Source organism: Apodemus sylvaticus, chromosome 7 (genome assembly GCF_947179515.1).
Source record: "Apodemus sylvaticus chromosome 7, mApoSyl1.1, whole genome shotgun sequence".
Classification (NCBI taxonomy): Eukaryota; Metazoa; Chordata; class Mammalia; order Rodentia; family Muridae; genus Apodemus; species Apodemus sylvaticus.
In genome coordinates, this window is record NC_067478.1 from 70,549,714 (window position 1) to 70,569,290 (window position 19,577).

The following is a 19,577-nucleotide window of genomic DNA, read 5'->3' on the forward strand; positions in this document are numbered from 1 at the left end:
CATGGACTTTCTGGAGTGGGGAACAGCTATGCTCTGGGAAACTCTGCTAGCCTGACCAGGAGAGGGACTCCTTGATCCCACACATTCAGCAGACATTCACAAGTGATCCTAGGGGTAAAGCCCAGTAACAGGAAATAGCTTGAAGCATGGGAAGGCATCCTAGGGAGAGCCTTGAATGTCAGGTAGAGGTATGTAGGTCTTCTCTTGTAACTACTGGGGAGCTGTGGGAGATTCCTAAGCAGAGCTGATTCCTGTCTTAGGTCTCAAGAGAAGGCACCTGAGAGAATGAGTTTGGTAGGGATGACATGTGGGACTTACAGGATCAGTGAAGAGAGCCCTGATGGCCCTAGAAAGCAGGCCCAGGCAGCAGAGTGGGAGGGGTGGAAGATCCAGAGCCCAAAAATCACTGACAGACTCAGGGTTTGTTTTTTGCTTTGAGACGGCCTCTCTTGTAACCCAGGATGGCCTTGTACTCACTCACTAGTAGCTGAGGATGACCCTGGTCTTCCTGCCTCTATCTGGAAGTGCTCAGATTAGGTTGAAGAGGGCTCGGAGGCTGAACTGTGAGGAAGCTTCATACTTGCTCGACAGCACCACCCACTGGGCCGCATCCCAGCTCCCAGGCTTTGCTTCTGTGGAGAAGGAAGAGGACAGAAGACTTAGAGGCTGGCAGCTCTGCAGGCTTAGCTTCCTGTGGCACAGAGCCAGTAGTATAGGCAGCTGCCTGCTGGGTTTGCCTGCAGGCTGACGGTGCCCTTGTTAGGCAGGAAGTGGTGTCCCCAAGGATCCCTCTATGAATTGGAGCTGCTGACTCAGCACCCAGACTGCGAGGCTTTGAGGCCACCAGACTTTGAACCGGAAGCATCTGGAAAGGAAGTGGCTGCCCAGGGCTTCCCCGCAGTGAACTGTGGACAGCCAGGGAAGCGGGTGGGTGGCCAGGATGCAGGGTTTGGCTGAGGGACTCCCTCTGTGCAGCTGCCTGACATAGGGGGTGGGGGAAAAGGTGTTTGATAGGGTGGAAGGGCTGTCCCTGGGTACCTAAGGCTAGACCAGACGCTTGGCAGTAGGCAGCCTTGGCTCCATCTGAGGTAGAAAGGAGTGCCGCAGGATTGGGTTCTTTTCAACTCTTGTGTTTGGGTTTGTCTATGTATGTATTTATTTGTTTGTTTCTCCTGCTAAATGTGACCAAGGCTTACAGTCTGTCTCTAGGGGTGGCCATGAGGATATAACATATTCATATTCTTGCTAATTGGCCCACTATTAGGCAGGACAGATGGACATGGGTCACATGGCTTGAGCAGGCAGCAGCGAGAGACACAGGAAGTGGCCCCTGCAGCCTACCTGAGTCAGGCACCTGCAAGCTAAACCTAGGGAAGTCTGGGACATCCCCCAGCCCCCTGCCAGGCTTGGTCTGTTGCAACAGATCCACTTCTTGCTGAGGTCTGACACTGACCCCAACCCTGCCTCTGACCTCTTTCTTCTCTGCTGGTTGTTTGGTCCATGTGTATTAAACTAGCAGATGCCTCTCCCAGACTCCACATCCTTACATTTCTGCGGCTCTTAGCACTCTGTCCTAGGGTTTCTGCACACATACTCCTAACCTAACATGCCTTAGACCAAACGCTCCACATTTCCTGCCCCAGGAACCAGGCCTCAGAACAAGGTGTGCTGACGGTTGCCTTCTCGAGTCCTGTGTGCTCAGATGCTGTCACTGTGATGCACACGTGCTTTATCACTCGCTGGCTCCTTTCTTTCATCTACCCTGCGCATGCTAGCAAAGCTTCCCTGACAGTGCTGTTTCTTTATTCCAGAGCCCTCAGTGGCTTCTGGCTACCTTTAGGGTTGAGTAGGCCTTTCAAGTTGAACCCCAAGTCTGTCTAAAGCCTACCCCTTTACTCTCCCATCAGCCAAAGTAACCTGGGCACACCTGGACCCCAGGCTTATCAGCCTTGTCTGGCTGGCTGCCTGGCCTCTTCCCACTTAGATTTGGAAGGTCCTGAGGACTTTGGAGGAACTTTGAACAAAGGCCCCTCTTCCTCTTCCTCTTTCACAGGCAGGAACAGCCATCTACCACAGAGAGCCCAGCTGTCAGCTGTCTCACAGGAAGATGCTCCAAGGATGGAGTGGCCCCGGCGTGGGTGCGTGCATGCGCACGGCTCTGGGAGTGCTGTGCCTCTGCCTCACAGGTGAGGGGAGGGATCTTGGTCATGGTGGTGTGTGGGGACACCTCCTCCTTCCTGGGCCCCAGCCAGGCTGCCTCTGTCTTGAAGAAGCATACTGATTTCCAACTCTGGGCTCCACAGGCAACCAACCTCCTTTACCTTAGCCTCTACTTCTTCATCTGTAAAATGGGACTTGAGTACTATGTGCTATGATAATACAAGTTCCTGAACACACTGTGTGAACTCTCCCCAGGACCTCTGCCCAGAACTTTCTGACCTTCAGACACAGGCAAGATTACACTCTTTATTTTGTTGCAAACCTTTGCTCAAATGACAACTCCTCAGCATGCTTTCTTGACTACTTTGTGTGAAACAGCACAGCACGCTTCCTCCTTCTCTAGCCCCCTGCTTTATTACATACAGTCTTCCTAGCCTTTACCTCTACTTGACATGTGGTTCCTTTGCTTATTGCCTGTTGTTGCCCTGCTCAGAAGGCAGGGTCTGACCTCAGGGACTGGACAGATGCTTGCTATGTACACAGTGCTCGATCACCACGATGAATAAATGAAGGTACTTCCCACCTAGTGCTTAGCTAAGTCAATGCCCTGTTTAGATAGTCATCCACCCGATGGAGAAAACAAAGCCAAGCCGAGTGTCTGGTGCCATCTAGTGGTCACCAGAGGCAACACCATCTCTACACGTGAGTCTTCTGGTGTGTGTGTGTGTGTGTGTGTGTGTGTGTGTGTGTGTGTGTGTGTGAGAGAGAGAGAGAGAGAGAGAGAGAGAGAGAGAGAGAGAGAGAGAGAGAGAGAGAGAGAGAGAGAGACAGGGTCTCACTGTGTGTCCCTGGCTGTGTAGAATTCACCAGGCCTCAAACTCACACAGAGATCCACCTGTCTCTGCCTCCCAAGTACTGGCATAAAAGGTGTGTGCCACCACAGCTGGCTTGGTTCTGACTTCTTTAGAAAGGATTTTGGATGACTAAGATGTCCTAGATGTTCCCTACAAGGGGACACATAGGTCTAGCTAGCAAAGATGAAAACTGGTCTGAGTTTTCATGGGATTACTGAAAGATATCCAATATTCAACCTCTAGACACCACATACCGAGAAAGAGTATGTGTAGAATTCATAGTAAAAGACTAATCACAAAACAAATACAAATTTTCTAAGCCTTCTATGGGTAATGTATTCAGCTGGCTTCATTTGAAAATTGTGCTGGAAAGTTTATAGGATAGAAGGCACAGGAGCCAACAGAGAAGCCTGTTCCAAGGCCCATTTTTATATAACTTATAAAAGAAAGCATTTCCTTTGGGGGCTTGCTTAACAGAGTCAGAGAGTGAGTCCATGACCATTATGATGGGGAATGTGACAGCAGGCAGGCATAGCACTGGAGCAGTAGCTGAGAGATTACATCTGTACACAAGCACAAAACAGAGAGGAGGGCACAGGGTTTTGAAACCTCAAAGCCTACCCTAGTTCCACACTCTAACAAGGCCCACTTCCTAGTCCCTCCCAGACAGTTCCATCAGCATTTAACCATGAGCCTCTGGGGCATATTCTCATTTAAATCACCACACATTCCTTCCTTCTCATCCTCCCTCAACCAGCAAACATTGATAGTTCTCCAGGCTGCATCTCAGATCTGGCTTGTTCCCTCAGTCCCTGTGGCTGCTCTTCACTCCAGGGCCCAGAACTCACTGAGATCCTCCTGCCTCTGCCTCCTGCGTACTTAACTTCTCACTGACAGCCTCAAGTGCCCTTCCCACCGCTGCATCACTATCACTTCTTATGACGACCTCTGAGCTGGTCTCCTGACCACCCCCTCACCCTTCTACAATATAGTCTCTCTTTATAGATGAGCTTCAGGCTTTGCTACCCAGATCACACCTAATAATATTAGTGCCCTCCATAATGGCATCCTCTCTAGCACCTCTCAAAGCCCTGTCTGGCCAGCCTCCAGTGGGCCTTCCCATTGGGTAGCCTTCCCATGTGCTCTTTCTGGCCTGCACCTCAGGGCCTTTGCACCTGCTGGTCCCTCTCCCTGGTACACACTTACATGGGCTCCTCTGTGTTTCATAGAGCTCCTGTCTCACAGCTTATTTAAAGACATGAGTAGTCTTTCTTGCATAGAAGTTAAGTATGTTTATTCATGACTATGACAAGAAGAAAAGAAAAGGCACCCATGAAGTGCTCTCACCCAAAGGAAATCACTAAGAACAGTGGGTGTATACTTTTTGCAGGCACCCTTCCTATACAAATTGTATGTGCTTGTAGGAAAACGCAAAGGCCCTGGAAGGTGGAGAGAACCTGCCAGGCTCGGAAGCTGCCTCTTTGCTTTTGAGTCCCTGGCTTCTTTGGCTCTTTTTCTTTTATAAGTACTTCCTCTTTCTTCTTCTCCACCCTTCCCCCTCCCAGTGTTGGATCATTGGATCCAAAGCTTGGCAGTACTCTACCACCAAGCCACATCTGCACACACACCATAGTCTAATCACAAGCCAACAAACATCGTGGTCCATCACAAACTGCCTGTCTTCCATTCTGACATAAATGAGCTCTAGGGTATGACCTGGGTCTTGGTCCTAGTTGCATTTCTAATTCATGCTGGCACATAGCTTCTGGCAATGAGGAGCATAGAGAGGAACTTACTCTGAGCCTCAGACCTAAAATGAATCGTGTGCAGAGCCTAGAGGTAGCTGGGAAAGGAGAGAGACTCTGAGAAACCCCATCTTTCCTGACTGCCCTGCCCCTTCCAACACCCCCAGGAGCTGTGGAGGTCCAGGTCTCTGAAGACCCCGTGGTGGCCCTGGTGGACACGGATGCCACCCTACACTGCTCCTTTTCCCCAGAGCCTGGCTTCAGTCTGGCCCAGCTCAACCTCATCTGGCAGCTGACAGACACCAAACAGCTGGTGCACAGCTTCACTGAGGGCCGGGACCAAGGCAGTGCCTATGCCAACCGCACAGCGCTCTTCCCTGATTTGCTGGTGCAGGGCAATGCATCCTTGAGGCTGCAGCGCATCAGAGTAACTGATGAGGGCAGCTACACCTGCTTCGTGAGCATCCAGGACTTTGACAGTGCTGCTGTTAGCCTGCAGGTGGCTGGTGAGTATGGGCGGGGCACTCTCTGCTTCCGCTCTTCATCCTCCTGCATGTGGCCTCTCATACACTGCTGCACCTCAGATGAGCCACCTCCTGCACTAACAGCCTGTGCGCCTTCCACTATCTCCTGCTGTCATTGGTCCCTGTCCTCTGCCACCTTCCAGCCTTCTACTCAAAGTCCAGCATGACTCTGGAGTCCAACAACATGGGGACAAGGTAACACCTGGGGACAAGGTGACATCATATACTTTAGCTCCCAGGGCTGCCCCGAGGCTTCGGCAGGGCTTACCAGACTGGCCTTGTGACTGCATCTTAGATGGCCAAGGAGCAGGGCTTGTTTGATGTCCACAGCATGCTCAGGGTGGTCTAGGATGCTAATGGCACCTACAGATGCCTGGTACTCAACTTGGTGTCACAGTACGATTGTCACAATCCACAGAAGCCCCACGAGCTTTTATTTTTGGCACCTTAAAGGGGAGGTTATAGGTCGATCAATTACACTTGAAGTTAAAGGAAGTTAGTTCCTTATCTCCAGTCTCCAAACAAGTGAGATGCTTGACTGTGGTAGGATGCCGTGAGGAGTCACTGATCAAAGGCCTTCTCGACTCCCCAGACTCCAAGGCTATAGAAATCTCCCAGAAGGATGGAGATGCATCTGGGTCAGCAGGTCATGGACAGGAGAGGGAAAGGAGGTCTGCTGGGGAAGGGGTTTGTTCTTGCGGGACTCTCAACGATCCTATCGCCCCAAGTCTGGATTCCAGCGATGGCTTTTGTCAGACAAGACCAGCCTGCTGTGAAAAACCAGATATTGTCCAGAGACAATATGGGTCTGTCTGGAGAGAATAAGGAAGAAGGCCTGGGCTTTGATGGGAGAGGAGGCTGTGGGACGGCTGCCGAGGCCCTGTCCCTCTGTAATGCTTTGTCTCTGTGATTCTGACCCAGGAGGCATGGAGGTTCAGGTCTCTGAAGACCCTGTGGTGGCCCTGGTGGGCAGTGTCACCACCCTGTGATGCTCTTCCACCCACCAACCCCCTCCCAAGCCTGACTGCAGCCTGGCCCAATTTAACCTCATCTGGCAACTAATAGACACCAAATAGCTGGTGCATGGCTCCCGTGGGGGCTGGGTTCAGGGCAGGCCTATCCTAGCAGCACAGCATTCCTCCCTGTTGGCTTAGGGCAGTGTGTTCTTGAGGGTTCAGTGCATGTATGTAGCTGATGAGGGCAGCTTCCCCTGCTTCGTGGGCATCCGGGACTTGCGCAGTGCTGCTGCCAGACTGCAGGTGGCAGTTGACTCACAGGTGGGAGCATTCCCACTCCTTGTCCAGTCTGCATGCAGCCCACCCCGTCCCACTGCTCATTCCGCCATCATAGATAGCTGGCTCCTGACCTGAGCTCAGCCTCCTGTGTCCTTCCTCCACTGGATTCCCTGTGCTGACTGTCATGCTCTCTGCTCTCTGCCACCCTCCAGCCCCCTACTCAAAGCCTAGCATGACCCTGGAGCCCAACAAGGACCTGCGCCCAGGGAACATGGTGACCATCACGTGCTCCAGCTACCAGGGCTATCCCGAGGCTGAGGTGTTCTGGAAGGATGGGCAGGGATTGCCCTTGACCACCGGCAATGTGACCACATCCCAGATGGCCAACGAGCGGGGCTTGTTCGATGTTCACAGTGTGCTGCGGGTGGTGCTGGGTGCTAACGGCACCTACAGCTGCCTGGTACGCAACCCGGTGTTACAGCAAGACGCTCACGGCTCAGTCACCATCACAGGTAAGGGCGGACAGTCCGCTGAGGAAAAGCTGAGGGCACGGCTACCTCTTCCCTAGCCTCTAAACTGGAATATCAATGAAAAGTACTTGTGTTCTTAGAGATTTCAGGTATTCCAGAGCCTCCCCAGTGAGAAGTCTTTAAGGGACTTGTTTTGTTGTTGTTGTTTTTTTGAAGAGGGAGAGGTTGGGGGGGGGTTGGTGTTTTGGATTTGGTTTTTTCGAGATAGGGTTTCTCAGTGTAACCCTGGCTATCCTGGAGCTCACTCTGTAGACCAGGCTGGCCTCGAACTCAGAAATCCACCTGCCTCTACCTCCCAGAGTGCTGGGATTACAGGTGTGTGCCACCACCGCCCAGCTGGGACTTGTTTTTTTTTTTTTTGAGCTGATAAATCATTTGTCATGTTTGCTTCTCGTGCCTTTCATTTGGACCACAAAGTACCTTCCTGGATTCTAGAGGGATGGTGGAATTCTGAGGCAGACACAGGCTTGCTTAGAGACATGCTGAGTGAGGGTATCCTTTCCAGGGGCACATCTTTGGTGTAGAAAAAAAGTGTATTGTCCAACTGTGAAGCCCTGTGAGACTTTGGAGCATCACAGGTAGATCTCCCTCACCTGGAAAGTGCAGCACTTCCTCTGCAGACTAGAGGACCACCATCCGATTAGTCAGAGTTGTCTCTACTGCCCTCATGTGGTCAAATGCTAGACTGAGACTCACACTGGAGGAGTCACTTAGATCTCTGGTTTCCAGGTCAGCACAAGTCCAGGTAGGAACCTTCCATGCTCAGGCTCACCTTCATGCCAAGGTAGACAGTCCCCCTCTGTGTTTGGCCTTGGCATGTCTCTGTTCAGTCCTTTGGTAGGTCTAGCTCCCCAGTGCCTCCCTCTGGGCTGTGCGACCTTTTCCAGGGACCTCTATGTCTCAGATCAGGGTGACTGTCACCAGTCTGTGTCTTTTCTCATAACTTCTGCCTGACACCCCCCCCCCCCAGCCCACCCAGCTTTCTACTTCCAGTGGTTTCCAGTGTCTGTGTAGACCCTAGGCTTCACGGCAGCTCACCTCTGCTGCTGACCATGCAGGGCCTTATGTGGGTTTCTATCCAAATGAACTCAGAGCCGGTGGCCGCCATCTGTGCTTGTCTCCCAGGGGTAAGTCTTATTCCTCCTACTTTTAAGGTGACACCCAGACCTCCCCAAGATTGAACCTACCTTCTCTGTAAAGAGCCAGTCTACACATCCTCTAAGGGAGCCTCTTCCTCAGCTCTCATATTCTGAGGTACCACCATGCTCTTACAGAGAACATCACAGGAAAGCCACGTTTCACTGGGATTGGAGAGATAGCTTAGTGATTAAAAAGACTTGCTGCTCTCTTATTGAAGACCAGAGCCACACATATATCAGGTGACTTGCACACACCTATAATTCCAACTCCAAGGGATCAGATGATCTTTTCTGGCCTCTGTGGGTACCCTCACATGCATGTATTAATGAACGCACACATACACACATGCACACACACACACAATCTTTAAAAAAAAAAAAACCCTCAGGTGTTTTGTTTTGTTTTGTTTTTATAAGAAAGACCAAGGACTCTGGACTGAGATGGACAGAGGTATGGAGGTTATTAGGAAGGACAGAGGACTCATGACCAACACGCACCAGGTGGGCTGGGATACCTGTACTGTGCTCACTGTGAAGCAAGGGTTAGTATGTGGAAAGAACAGTTGCCCTGCTTCAGAGAACATTGACTCAGTAGCTAGCATCGACTGAAAGGGATTTCATTTGGGTTAGTGTCGTCAAGTACAATTCTGACAAGAGACCAAGGCCTGGGGAAAAGGACTCTCCCAAGACCACAGACCAGCACAGTGGCTCCAATGGTTTTGGGGGCCAGGCCCCACTTTGGAAACTGACAAATGCAAAGGCAGTGGTTTGCCCATAGCTTGGCGCATCCCCAGCTTCTCTGAACTCCACTGAGGATCCCTTGGATCCTTTTGCCGCATTCTGCAGCGAGCAGGTGAACGGGGATGTGAGGCCAGCATTGGCCTCTTAGCCCAGTTTCTCTCCTCCCCGCCGGCTGGCCTCCTGTTTCTATTAGAGCGGAGCTGCCTTACCTTGGAGCCCTTGGCCTGCATTTGGTTTCAGGAAGCTCTGCCTTGTACAGCATTCTGGGATTTCGATGCTCAGTCCTCTGCCTGGCCTCCCTCCACCTGATGGGGGTTAGTGATGTTGAGTGTGTTGTGCCAGGCATCTCTGGGGAGAGAGGGCTTTCTAGAACAAATACTGGAGATGTAGGTCTGAGCCCCAGCTGACTGTGTCCTTGGCCAGGGGAATGAAGGAAGTCTCACCATGCTTTAGGCACAGTGTCAGGATGAACTTTCCCTTTCAGTTTTTTATTAGCTTATAGTAATTATATATCAATAGAGTATATTTCATATATGTATACAATGTATTCCGATCATGCTCACCCCAAAAGCATTTCGTGTCCCCTTTCATGCCTGCTGATCTCCTTCCTCTGCCCAACCAGTCACCTCCTATTTTCATTATTTCAGAACCTCTGTGTGTGTGTGTGTGTGTGTGTGTGTGTGTGTGTGTGTGTGAAGGTCAGAGGAACTTTCGGGAATTGGTTCTCTTCTTCCACTATTGGGTCTGGGGCTAGAACTCAGGTCATCAGGCATTCTCAGGAGGCTCTTTTACCAGCTGGTGTCCCCCTCCCATCTTAATGTCTCTCTCTCTTTTATTTATTTATTTTATATTTTATTTTGGTTTTTTGAGACAGGGTTTCTCTGTGTAGCCCTGGCTGTCCTGGAACTCCCTCTGTAGACCAGGCTGGCCTCGAACTCAGAAACTCACCTGCATCTGCCTCCCAAGTGCTGGTATTAAAGGCATGTGCCACCACTGCCGGCTTAATGTCTCTTTATATTTTGTGACACTATGGCTTTCATTAGGACTGCTTACAGGGGCACAAGTGAGGGGTCAATTATTGGGCACTTTATCAAGCGGCCTTATCACAGAGGAAAATGTCTTTCCTTCCCCTGTAGAACCATTAGCTGCCTGTAGTTCTTCAGGGAGGGTGGAGTCCCTTGAGTGTTTCTGCTGCTCTGCCCTGTTCACTGCTACTGGAACATCTTACACATTTCCAGAGAACCCTCACACAGGCTCTAGACTGACCTGGCCACCCACCTCAGCTGTGGCCTTCTGCTCCGGTGCTGGCCTCTTCAGGGTCCAGAGCAGCGGTGTGCCCTGACTCCCACCCATGTCTGTGGAAAGCATATCTACTGCAGAAACTTCCCACAGTTCCTGGGTGCAATGTGCTGGGTCCCGCTGCCTGTGTACTCTACTGCAGCTTCTGATGCCCTGACTGCATGTTGATTCCAGAGAGTAGAAGGAATCAGCTGTCTCTGTTAGTCCCCCTACCCAGTCCCCATCCCTGCACCCGTGGCTCTGCCCTGGACCCAGTGTGGCACTGGGGTCCGGGTGGTAGCTATGCTGGAGTCATGGGGGATGTGCTCAGAACAGCTGCTGGCCTCACCCCCACCTTGGGCTGCCCAGCCTCCACTCACTCCTTGACATGAGGTATCTGATGTGGAGGCTCAGGGTTGCACGTGAATATTCTCTTGGTGGGGCTCCCCCAGATCTGTATGGATCCGTGAGTGACTGAGACGCTCATTCCAGGCCCTTATCTATGTTCAGAACTAGGCACACGTTCTGTGCAGTGAGTGACAGAGAGTGCTTTATGGGCTACGCTCCATCTCTCTGCTAATGATTTTACTATTGATTGATTGACTGATTGGCAGGATGTCTTTGTCTCAGTTTTACTATTGATTGATTGATTGGCAGGATCTCATTGTCTCAGTTGACCTTGAATTAAATATGTAATGAGGATGACCTTGAGTTTCTTCTCCTCCCACCTCTAACGCCTTAGATCTGGGAACCTAGGGGCTCAGGAAATAATGCCCAGTTCATATGCTGCTGGGCATTGAACCCAGAGCTTCATGTGTTTTACACAAGCGGTCTACCAACTGAGATACAACTCCAGAGTACTGTAGCTTTTCTTTCTGTTATTATTTCTTTCTCCTTTCTTTTTGTAGCCCTTCCCAAATATAAAAGCTAATTGTAGTTCATGGATTGTCAAAAGCAGGCCACAGTCCTGCTCATGGGCTGTAGCTGACTGATGCCTAGGACTGCAGCGGGGCAGGGAGGCCTCTGGAGAGGTGACTCTGCTAGGAAGGGAAAATGACAGCGACTGTGTAGATCATGGATGGAGTCCGGAGTGATTCTTTAGAGAACAGCTGAAGTAGGGTTTCCCATGGCGACGTTAGACAGAAAAGCTGGGAGCTGGGTCAGCTTAGAGCTCTTAGAGGTTCAGCCGTGCATGCCTGCTTGTCTTGGGGCACATCACTGTTTTAGATTATTTGGTGTAGCTGTAAGAGAATTCCTGAGACAGAGTTCTGTAAATAACGGACATTTGGGCTGGAGAGATGGCTCAGTGGTTAAGAGTACTGGCTGCCCTTCCAGAGGTCCTGAGTTCAAATTCCAGCAACCACATGGTGGCTTACAACCATCTCATAATGGAAGCTGATGCCCCCTTCTGGTATGCAGGTGTACATGCAGATATACATTAAATAAATCAAAAAAGAATAGACATTTACTGGTTTGTGTACCATATCCAGGCAGCTGGGGGAGCCTCAGTGAGCATTATTTAATTTGGTGGTGTACAGTGAGATTGGGAGCACCTGTTCACACCGTAGAACAAGATGGTCTCAGCTTCTTTCTTTCTTCTTCTTCTTCTAGGGCAGCCCATGACATTCCCCCCTGAGGCTCTGTGGGTGACCGTGGGGCTCTCTGTCTGTCTTGTGGTACTGCTGGTGGCCCTGGCCTTCGTGTGCTGGAGAAAGATCAAGCAGAGCTGCGAGGAGGAAAATGCAGGTGAGGGAGAGAGGCACGTGTGTGCACAAGTGCATGGGTGCACATGTGTGTGTGCGCGTGCATATGGTATACATACATGCCTCCATGTCTTGGGGCATGTAGCTATTTTAGTTTTTTGGTGCAGCTGTATGAGAATACCCGAGACAGGGTCAATAAAGAACAGAAATTTCCTGGCTTGTGCTTCTCAGGCCGGGAGAGCACAGAAAGCACTTGCCACAGAAGAATGAAAGTTGGAGTTTGGAACCCTAGCACCTACTTAAATATCTAGTGGGCATGGCAGCTTGTCTGTAATTCCAGCTCTTAGAAGGAGGACACGGAGCTTCCCCAGATCAAATGGATCTGCTGGACTAGCCATATCAGTGAGCTCTGGGTTCAACTGAGAGACCTGGTCTTTTTGGTTTTTTGGATTTGGTTTTTTCGAGACAGGGTTTCTCTGTATAGCCCTGGCTGTCCTGGAACTCACTCTGTAGCCCAGGCTGGCCTCGAACTCAGAAATCCGCCTGCCTCTGCCTCCCAGAGTGCTGGGATTACAGGTGTGCACCACTACAGCTCAGCGAGAGACCTGGTCTTAATAAATAGGCATGGAGAATGATCAAGGAAGACTCCTGACATTAGCCTTGGGCCTCTGCATACCTGTGCACCCACACACATGTTAGCAGGTGTGCACACATGCACAGGTACCACACACTCAGCTACATGCACAATACCATGGTAAGTCAATATCATGTCCAGGCACCTGCACCTGGAGAGGCCTTACTGGTCATTAGATGGTAGAAATAGAGAGGGCAAAGGCCACAGCACCTGTCTAGTCTGCCAGAGTGGCGCGGTCAGAGCCCAAGCACCCTTTAGAAGCATTGCATCTTTAGGAAACAAAATTAATTTAAAATTTAAATGTAATTATTTTTCTTTGTTGTTGTTGATTTTTTGGTTTTTTTGAGACAGGGTTTCTCTGTATAGCCCTGGCTGTCCTGGAACTCACTCTGTAGACCAGGCTGGCCTCGAACTCAGAAATCCACCTGCCTCTGCCTCCCAGAGTGCTGGGATTACAGGCGTGCGCCACCACTGCCCAGCTTAAATTTAAATTTTTAATTTATAGTTTTTTGTATATGGGCGTTTTGCCTGCATGCATGTCTGGAACTGGAGTCGCAGGTGATTATTAGCTGCTATGTGGGTGCTGAGAACAGAATCTTGTTCTCTGTAAGAGCAGACAGGGCTCTTGAATTACTGAGCCATCTCTCCAGCCATCTCACCCCTTGATACTGTTTGACTGCAGCCAATGTCGCTGTGCATTTGGGAGGGAAACAGACGTTCAAACAGTTGTTGTGCCTGTGACAGAATGAACAGGAGAGGTCTAGCCTTAGACCTTCAAGTTAACGTCCTATGTGAGTGGATGTGGACCTGCCTGTCAGTGTATAAGCACGGCAACTGAGTGTAAACAGGAGTGTGATGGTTCATGAAGGTGGTGGTTGTGTAAGGCTCCCGTGTGGCAAGGAATGAGTGTATCTGCGGAAACAAGTGTGAAACTGAATGTATAAGTCTTGTGGGTGTGTCTGAGTGAGAACAGGTTTCGAGCCTTGTGAGCATTTAGTTCATGTGTCACTGGGAAGAGTATCTTGGAATGTGGAGTGTGCAGAGCCTCATGGTGCCATCATCTGCTGGATACGAGTGCTTATGAATTGGTATTGGTGATCATAGACGGGTGAGTAGACGTTGGTGGGTGTCACATGAGTAAACTGAGGCATGAGAGCAGGCAGGCAGAGAAAGCCGGAAGGTGACTAGGTATGAGGAGAATGTGAGTGGAGTTTGGTGGATTGTGGGTAAGTGATACTTGGGACATAGATGGTTAAGTGGGCTGTGTGTGGCAGATAGAGGATGGGTGGGCACACTAAAGTGGGGTACAGAGGGATGGGGAGATGACTCTGTCAGTAAAGTGGCCCCTGGGCAAGCATGAGGACTTGAGTTTGGATCCCCAGCAAGCACGTAAAAGCCTGATATGGCCGCTTGCTTCTGTAACGCTGGGGTTTAGGAAGACAGAAAGGTCCCCGGAGTTCACTGGCCAGCCATACTAGCTGATTCAGCAAACTCCGTGTTCAGTGAGAAACCCTCTCTCAAAAAAAGAAGGTGGAGAGTCACTGAGGAAGACACGCAATGTCAACGGCTGACCGTCATATGCAGGCATACATACATGCAAGCACACGTGCACATCCATACACACACATACACACACACATAAAAATAAAAGAAGTGCGGTGCAGATGTGGTGATGTGGGCTGGGATCGAGTGGGTACAGATGGGCAGTGTTGGGCTTCCTGCCTTCCCATTACATCCTGGTCTGGTCTCAAGCTCCAACCTTGAATCCAGCATCAGACCACAAGTCAGATCTGCTCAGTCTCCAGGTGTGGGAGTGCAGGGCTGAGAGTCTGAGGAAGCTTGCTATTCATCCGTCTAGGTGCTGAGGACCAGGACGGGGATGGAGACGGATCCAAGACAGGTGGGTCTGGCCCTCCTACCCGGGAGGCAGCAGGGACAAGAGACAAGACTTCATGCTCTGAGGTTTGAAGCACCCTCTGATGGAGGCCCCCGACCCAGGGTCGACTTGCACTTAGGAGTCTCCTGCCTACCTTGGTCCATCCAACTGAGGATTTTCCAGGGATAGAAGGAGGGCTTCAAGGGAGAGGAAGTCTCTTATAAACAAAGGAGCCTTTAGCAAATAATTGTCCCTTTGATCTATTTATTTTCCCATGTGTAAGAAATGCGTGTGAGAACAGGTCTCTAGGTGTCTCTACACTGGATTAAATGAGATAGTCTATATGGAAGACAGAGCCATGCTGGTGTCTAATTAAGAGCTTATGGAGGTGTGTATTGTGATAAAGCAGACAACTGTGGACAGCCCGGCTCTCCTTAGAGGCTGTGCAACACTGGCAAAGTGCTTTGCTCCTCTGGGCTTCCATGTGTCACCTGTAAGATACAATCCTGGCCCTGTTCTAATGGCACCTGAGAGCTGCTCCAAAGCTCTCTCCAGAGCCTAGAGAAGCTGTTGCTTTGCAGAAGGTCTTGGGCTGAGATCAGGCCTTAGGGTGAATGCTGAAGTCCTCGTGCCTCACAGCTGCAGGACCAGGAGCGACCCAGCTGAGAAAGGCAGATTTGTAGTGAGCCATCTCGGACTGGTCCAGTTGACAACAGCTCCCTCCCCACCCCCACAGAAGAAAGAGCAGGAGATGTGCCTGGGGACTGCTATAAATCATGCCAATTAATTCGCCACCTGTTGGTGCCTGTGTGGCCAGCATGGAGATGGAGCTGGGATAGGACCTCATCTCTCACACTCAGAGGCGGATGTTGGCAGGGGGAGGGATGGAGGGAGGCAGAAGACAGGAGAATGGGCTAGGGAGTCAGTCAGCCACGTGACCCTGGGCCTCGGGAGGCATCTGTAACCACACCAGCCATCCTGATCCTCATTTCACCTCATTTATGGCCTGGGCTCTGTGTGCTGCCACATCTCCAGCTAGTCGGATGTGGGTCCTTGTCCGTGTTCTGTAGAAAAGGGGGCCTGAGATTGAAGGAGGAGAGATATGTGGGACTTATTCAGAGGGGGTGGAGGTAGAACTTGGGAACTGGGCTTGGGATGGCTCTGGGGCTCCTCCCCTGGTACTTGGATGGTGCTGAGTTCTGCCCCTCCCCTCCGCACCCCCCTTCTCCCTCCACCTGCCTCCCTAGGAGTCTTCTCTTATCACAAACTCCGGCTTTTTTTTTTTTCAGCTCTGCAGCCTCTGAAACCCTCTGAAAACAAAGAAGGTAATGATATAGTGCCTGAGATTGAATGTGTGTGTGTTTGTGTGTCTGTGTAGGAAACTGGGGAGTAGGACAGCCATCATCACCCTTCCGCTGCTGACCTGTGCTTCCGCTCCAGAAGAGCGGCATCTGCTCACCCACCCGTCCGTCCTACACGGGCATTTCTGCCCCTCCTGACTGAGGGTCCTAAAGCTGCAGGCAGCCTAGTGCCTGGGTGCTGTCCCCTGCAATCCGGATCGCTCGTCCCTGGGTCTACGGGGTTGCTGTGGCCGCCATGCCCCCTCCAGAGGCAAGGGATGCGAAGGAGGGCAGGGAACATCTTTCTAGGGCTTGGCCAAGAATAGCTGCTGTCACTTAAGATACATCCCATTGGGCAGAACTTAGTCACATGACCTGTTTTTCCAGGTGAGGCTAGAAATGTAGTTTTCATCTGGGCAGTCACATTTCTGGTGCATAGAAGGGGGCTAATCAGTACAGCAGCCCTTGTTACTCACGGGGAAGGCTTATTAGGAAACATAGGAAGTGAGTGGTCTCCTCCCAATGGCAGGGCAGCGCAGCGAGCACAGAAAAATGGAGGGAGCCCTGCTGCTGAGAAATGTCAGCTGGGTATCTGAGGAGAGTTGCTACACAGAGTAACCCTATTGGTGAAGCAAGGGCTTTCCTGCGTCCCAGGTAGTCATCCTGGCCTTAGTCTGTGTCCGAGATGGATGACTGCAGAAGCAGGCTATGACAGCTTCTTTCCTGAGGACAGACAGATCCCAGAGGAAGGGAGAAGAGCAGGGCCACAGGTGGCTCGTGCAAGCTGGGGCATGGAGCAGGGCTGGGGGCGGGGGCGTCAGATTGGGATGCTCTTCCACAGAGCTGCCCAGCATGAGTCTTCGGGTCATTAGAATGGGAAGGGGCACCCTGCCAGTGGAGAGAACTGGGCCAGGCCTTCAAGGGTGAGTCATATAGGTGGACCAAGCAGGCCAGTAGGAGGAAGTGTGTAGGGTGAGCAGACCCACTCTCCACACTGGCTCCTGTGTGCACACAATGTAGCAGTGTAAGGAGACACACTCCTTAGCCCTACCTGCACACATATAACAGCCTCCTGGAGAGTGGGCAGGGTGGGCGCTCCCAGTTGGGCATGTGACGTTTGATGTACCACCAGGAGCAGACCTTTTAGCTTCTAATGCATTTTTTCCCTTTTCCTTTCATTCCACCCTGAAATGCAGATGACGGACAAGAAATAGCTTGACTGGGAGCTGCTGCCCTTCCCAGGTGGGGGGCCCACCCCTCTGGCTGTGTTGAGCCTCAGTGTGAGCCCTGCCCACCCTGAATGGGTTCTGTTCCACAGATCTACCCATTCTTCAACGGATGTGGTTCATAGGCCACCCACAGCCTTATTTTTCCAATGGACTCAATTCCTATCATCCTGCAGCCTCATTTCTCCAGTGACATGACACACAAACCATCCTGCGGCCTTATTTCTTACGGACACAAAGAGCACTCCACCTCAGTGTTCCTCCAGAGTCATTCAGTGGCCTTGTGATACCACATAAGCCTTCTTCCTTCTGCCTTACTTCTAATGGACACACACAAACCACCCCCACGTCCTTGCCCCCCCAGAGCCGTGCAGACCGTGTAACTGCTATTATTTTCCAAGGTACATTCTGTTCAGATGAACCCCTGCCTTACTTCTCTGAAGACAGCTGCACAGTTACCTCTTGGTCCTTTCTCCATGGCCCTGACATATCTTAGTGTCCGATCCTCGACCTTTGTTCTGACGAGGATGGGATCCCAGCACTCTTTATCCTGACCCCCCTGCCCTGATCTGGCCCTGGCTTTGGTTGTCTCCCTCCCTGACTAAGTGACATCGGGCACACCGCCCATCCACACACTCAGGTCACAGATACCTGCAGTTGTGCATGCTGGATCGTGTACATACCTGCTTTGCATGGTCTCCTCTAGCTGCCCTGGGCTGTGCCCTTTCTCCCCATAGGAAGCAGGTGCTGGTCTCCTGGCTCTAATCTCCTCAGAGGGTCAGCCTTCAACCTTGTGCTCCCCATGTTGGGAATCTCTGTTACCTTTCCTTTCTTAGTAAATTAACATCTGTTAAACAACCATCAGATCCAATGGGACTTTCACAGACCTGCCAGCTAGATAAGTAATGACACAGACGTTTATTATTTTAAAGCTTAGGCCTTTTGCTGGGTAGTCTCCCAAATACTCTATCCCTACTAACCCTGGAATTCTGTCCCACCACATGGCCAGGTCTACCTCTCTGCTCCTCTCTGAATCATCCATCCACCTTCGTGTCCATCAGCAAATTTCCCATGATTCAGTTCTTCCCCAGAGTCTCTATTTCTGTCTGAAGTACCACCTTTGACTTCCTGCCCAACTATTGGCTGTCAGCTCTTTAATAAAGCTGATCAGATGTAATTCTAGATTTCTTTAGGCAGGTGAGGAAGAAACAAATATGTATAAAATATGAGACCATTGATGGGCCACAGAAATAACGACACCAGATCCTGCCAACATATAGCCCTCTACTGGTATAAAATTAACAATTGAATACACAGAGACACACCTTCACAGTGTACCCCAGCAACTGGGGTGAGCATTGTGCTGGGTACTAGGGTCCTGCAGGAAAATCAGAGGACTTACCTCCAGGTGGGAAATGGCCTTGCTCCTGACTGTATCCATCTGTACTCACAGCCTCTCGCTACCTCACCCTCAGCCCACACTGTCCCTGACCTAGGGCCCAGGGTAGGAGCGGAAACCTGGAGAAAGCATAGCCCTTTCCCATACCTGGAGAGCTGGGTATTTTCCAGAATCTTTATAGATGTGGACTGGAAGGCAGGTAGTCACAGCCTTGCAGACAGGCCATGCTGGGACCTCCTCAACAGCTGGAGCCTGAGGAGGGCCTGAGGACAAGAAGGGCCTTCTTACCATGGTGCTATTCTGGAGCTGGGGTGTGTACCTGGTTTGTCTCTGACAGCCCTGGCTTCTGGCAGAACTTCTGATGTCCTCCTGAAGGCCTCTCTCCCACCCCAGTACCGGAGAACCTGAGGATAATTTAAACATGGGGACTCTGGCCAGCACCTGGGAGAGACAGGTCCCAGAGCCAGCCTGGTCTACAGAGTGAGTTCCAGGACAACTGGAGCTATACAGGGAAACCATCTCAAAGACTAAAAATAATAAAACACAGAACTCTGTAAACTGGGTATATTTGGGGAGAAATAAATGTCTTTCTTTTAATAGTTTCTGGCCTGTGATGTCTGTGAAACTGTGGGGTGACTTGGTGCTAGAAGGAAGGAATCTGTCCTGGGCATTTCCACCTGGGGAAGGGTCACCTAGCTCTCCATAGCCCAGTGGTCTCCTTAGGCTCCTGGCTGCAATCTTCCTCTTAGGAAAGTGAAGTTGGTTGACCAAAGTCAGGTTCCTTTGCCAGTGCCACCTCCTACTGATGTGCATGTCACTGTTCTTTCTTTCTTTTTCTTTCTTTCTTTCTTTCTTTCTTTCTTTCTTTCTTTCTATTGGATATTTTATGTATTTACATTTCAAATGTTTTCCGCTTTCTCACCTTTCCCTCTGGACCTCCCTCTCCCATTCACACCCCCCACCTCCCCCCACCCCGCTTCTATAAGAATGCTCCCACCCACCCCTTCCCACCTCACTGCCCTGGCATTCCCCTACACTGGGACGTAGAGCCTTCACAGGACCAAGGGCTTCTCCTATTGATGCCTGATAATGCTATCCTCTGCTATATATGCAACTGGAGCCATGGGTCCCTCCATGTGTACTCTTTGGTTGGTGATTTACTTCCTAGAAGCTCTGGGGAGTCTGGTTGGTTG

General features: G+C 50.9%; 1 protein-coding gene across 1 annotated transcript in view; it reads left to right on the forward strand.

Moving 5' to 3' along the window:
- Cd276 (CD276 molecule) overlaps nt 1–18,986 on the forward strand; it is a 57,161-nt gene extending 38,175 nt beyond the window's left edge. The window contains 11 exon segments of the mRNA XM_052188183.1: nt 2,054–2,186; nt 4,927–5,265; nt 5,427–5,467; nt 5,470–5,552; nt 5,554–5,693; nt 6,169–6,546; nt 6,728–7,030; nt 11,818–11,952; nt 14,402–14,443; nt 15,709–15,744; nt 16,956–18,986. Coding sequence (XP_052044143.1) covers nt 2,054–2,186; nt 4,927–5,265; nt 5,427–5,467; nt 5,470–5,552; nt 5,554–5,693; nt 6,169–6,546; nt 6,728–7,030; nt 11,818–11,952; nt 14,402–14,443; nt 15,709–15,744; nt 16,956–16,978 — 1,653 coding nt within the window. The 3' untranslated portion in view covers nt 16,979–18,986.
- Nucleotides 18,987–19,577: the final 591 nt, after the last annotated feature.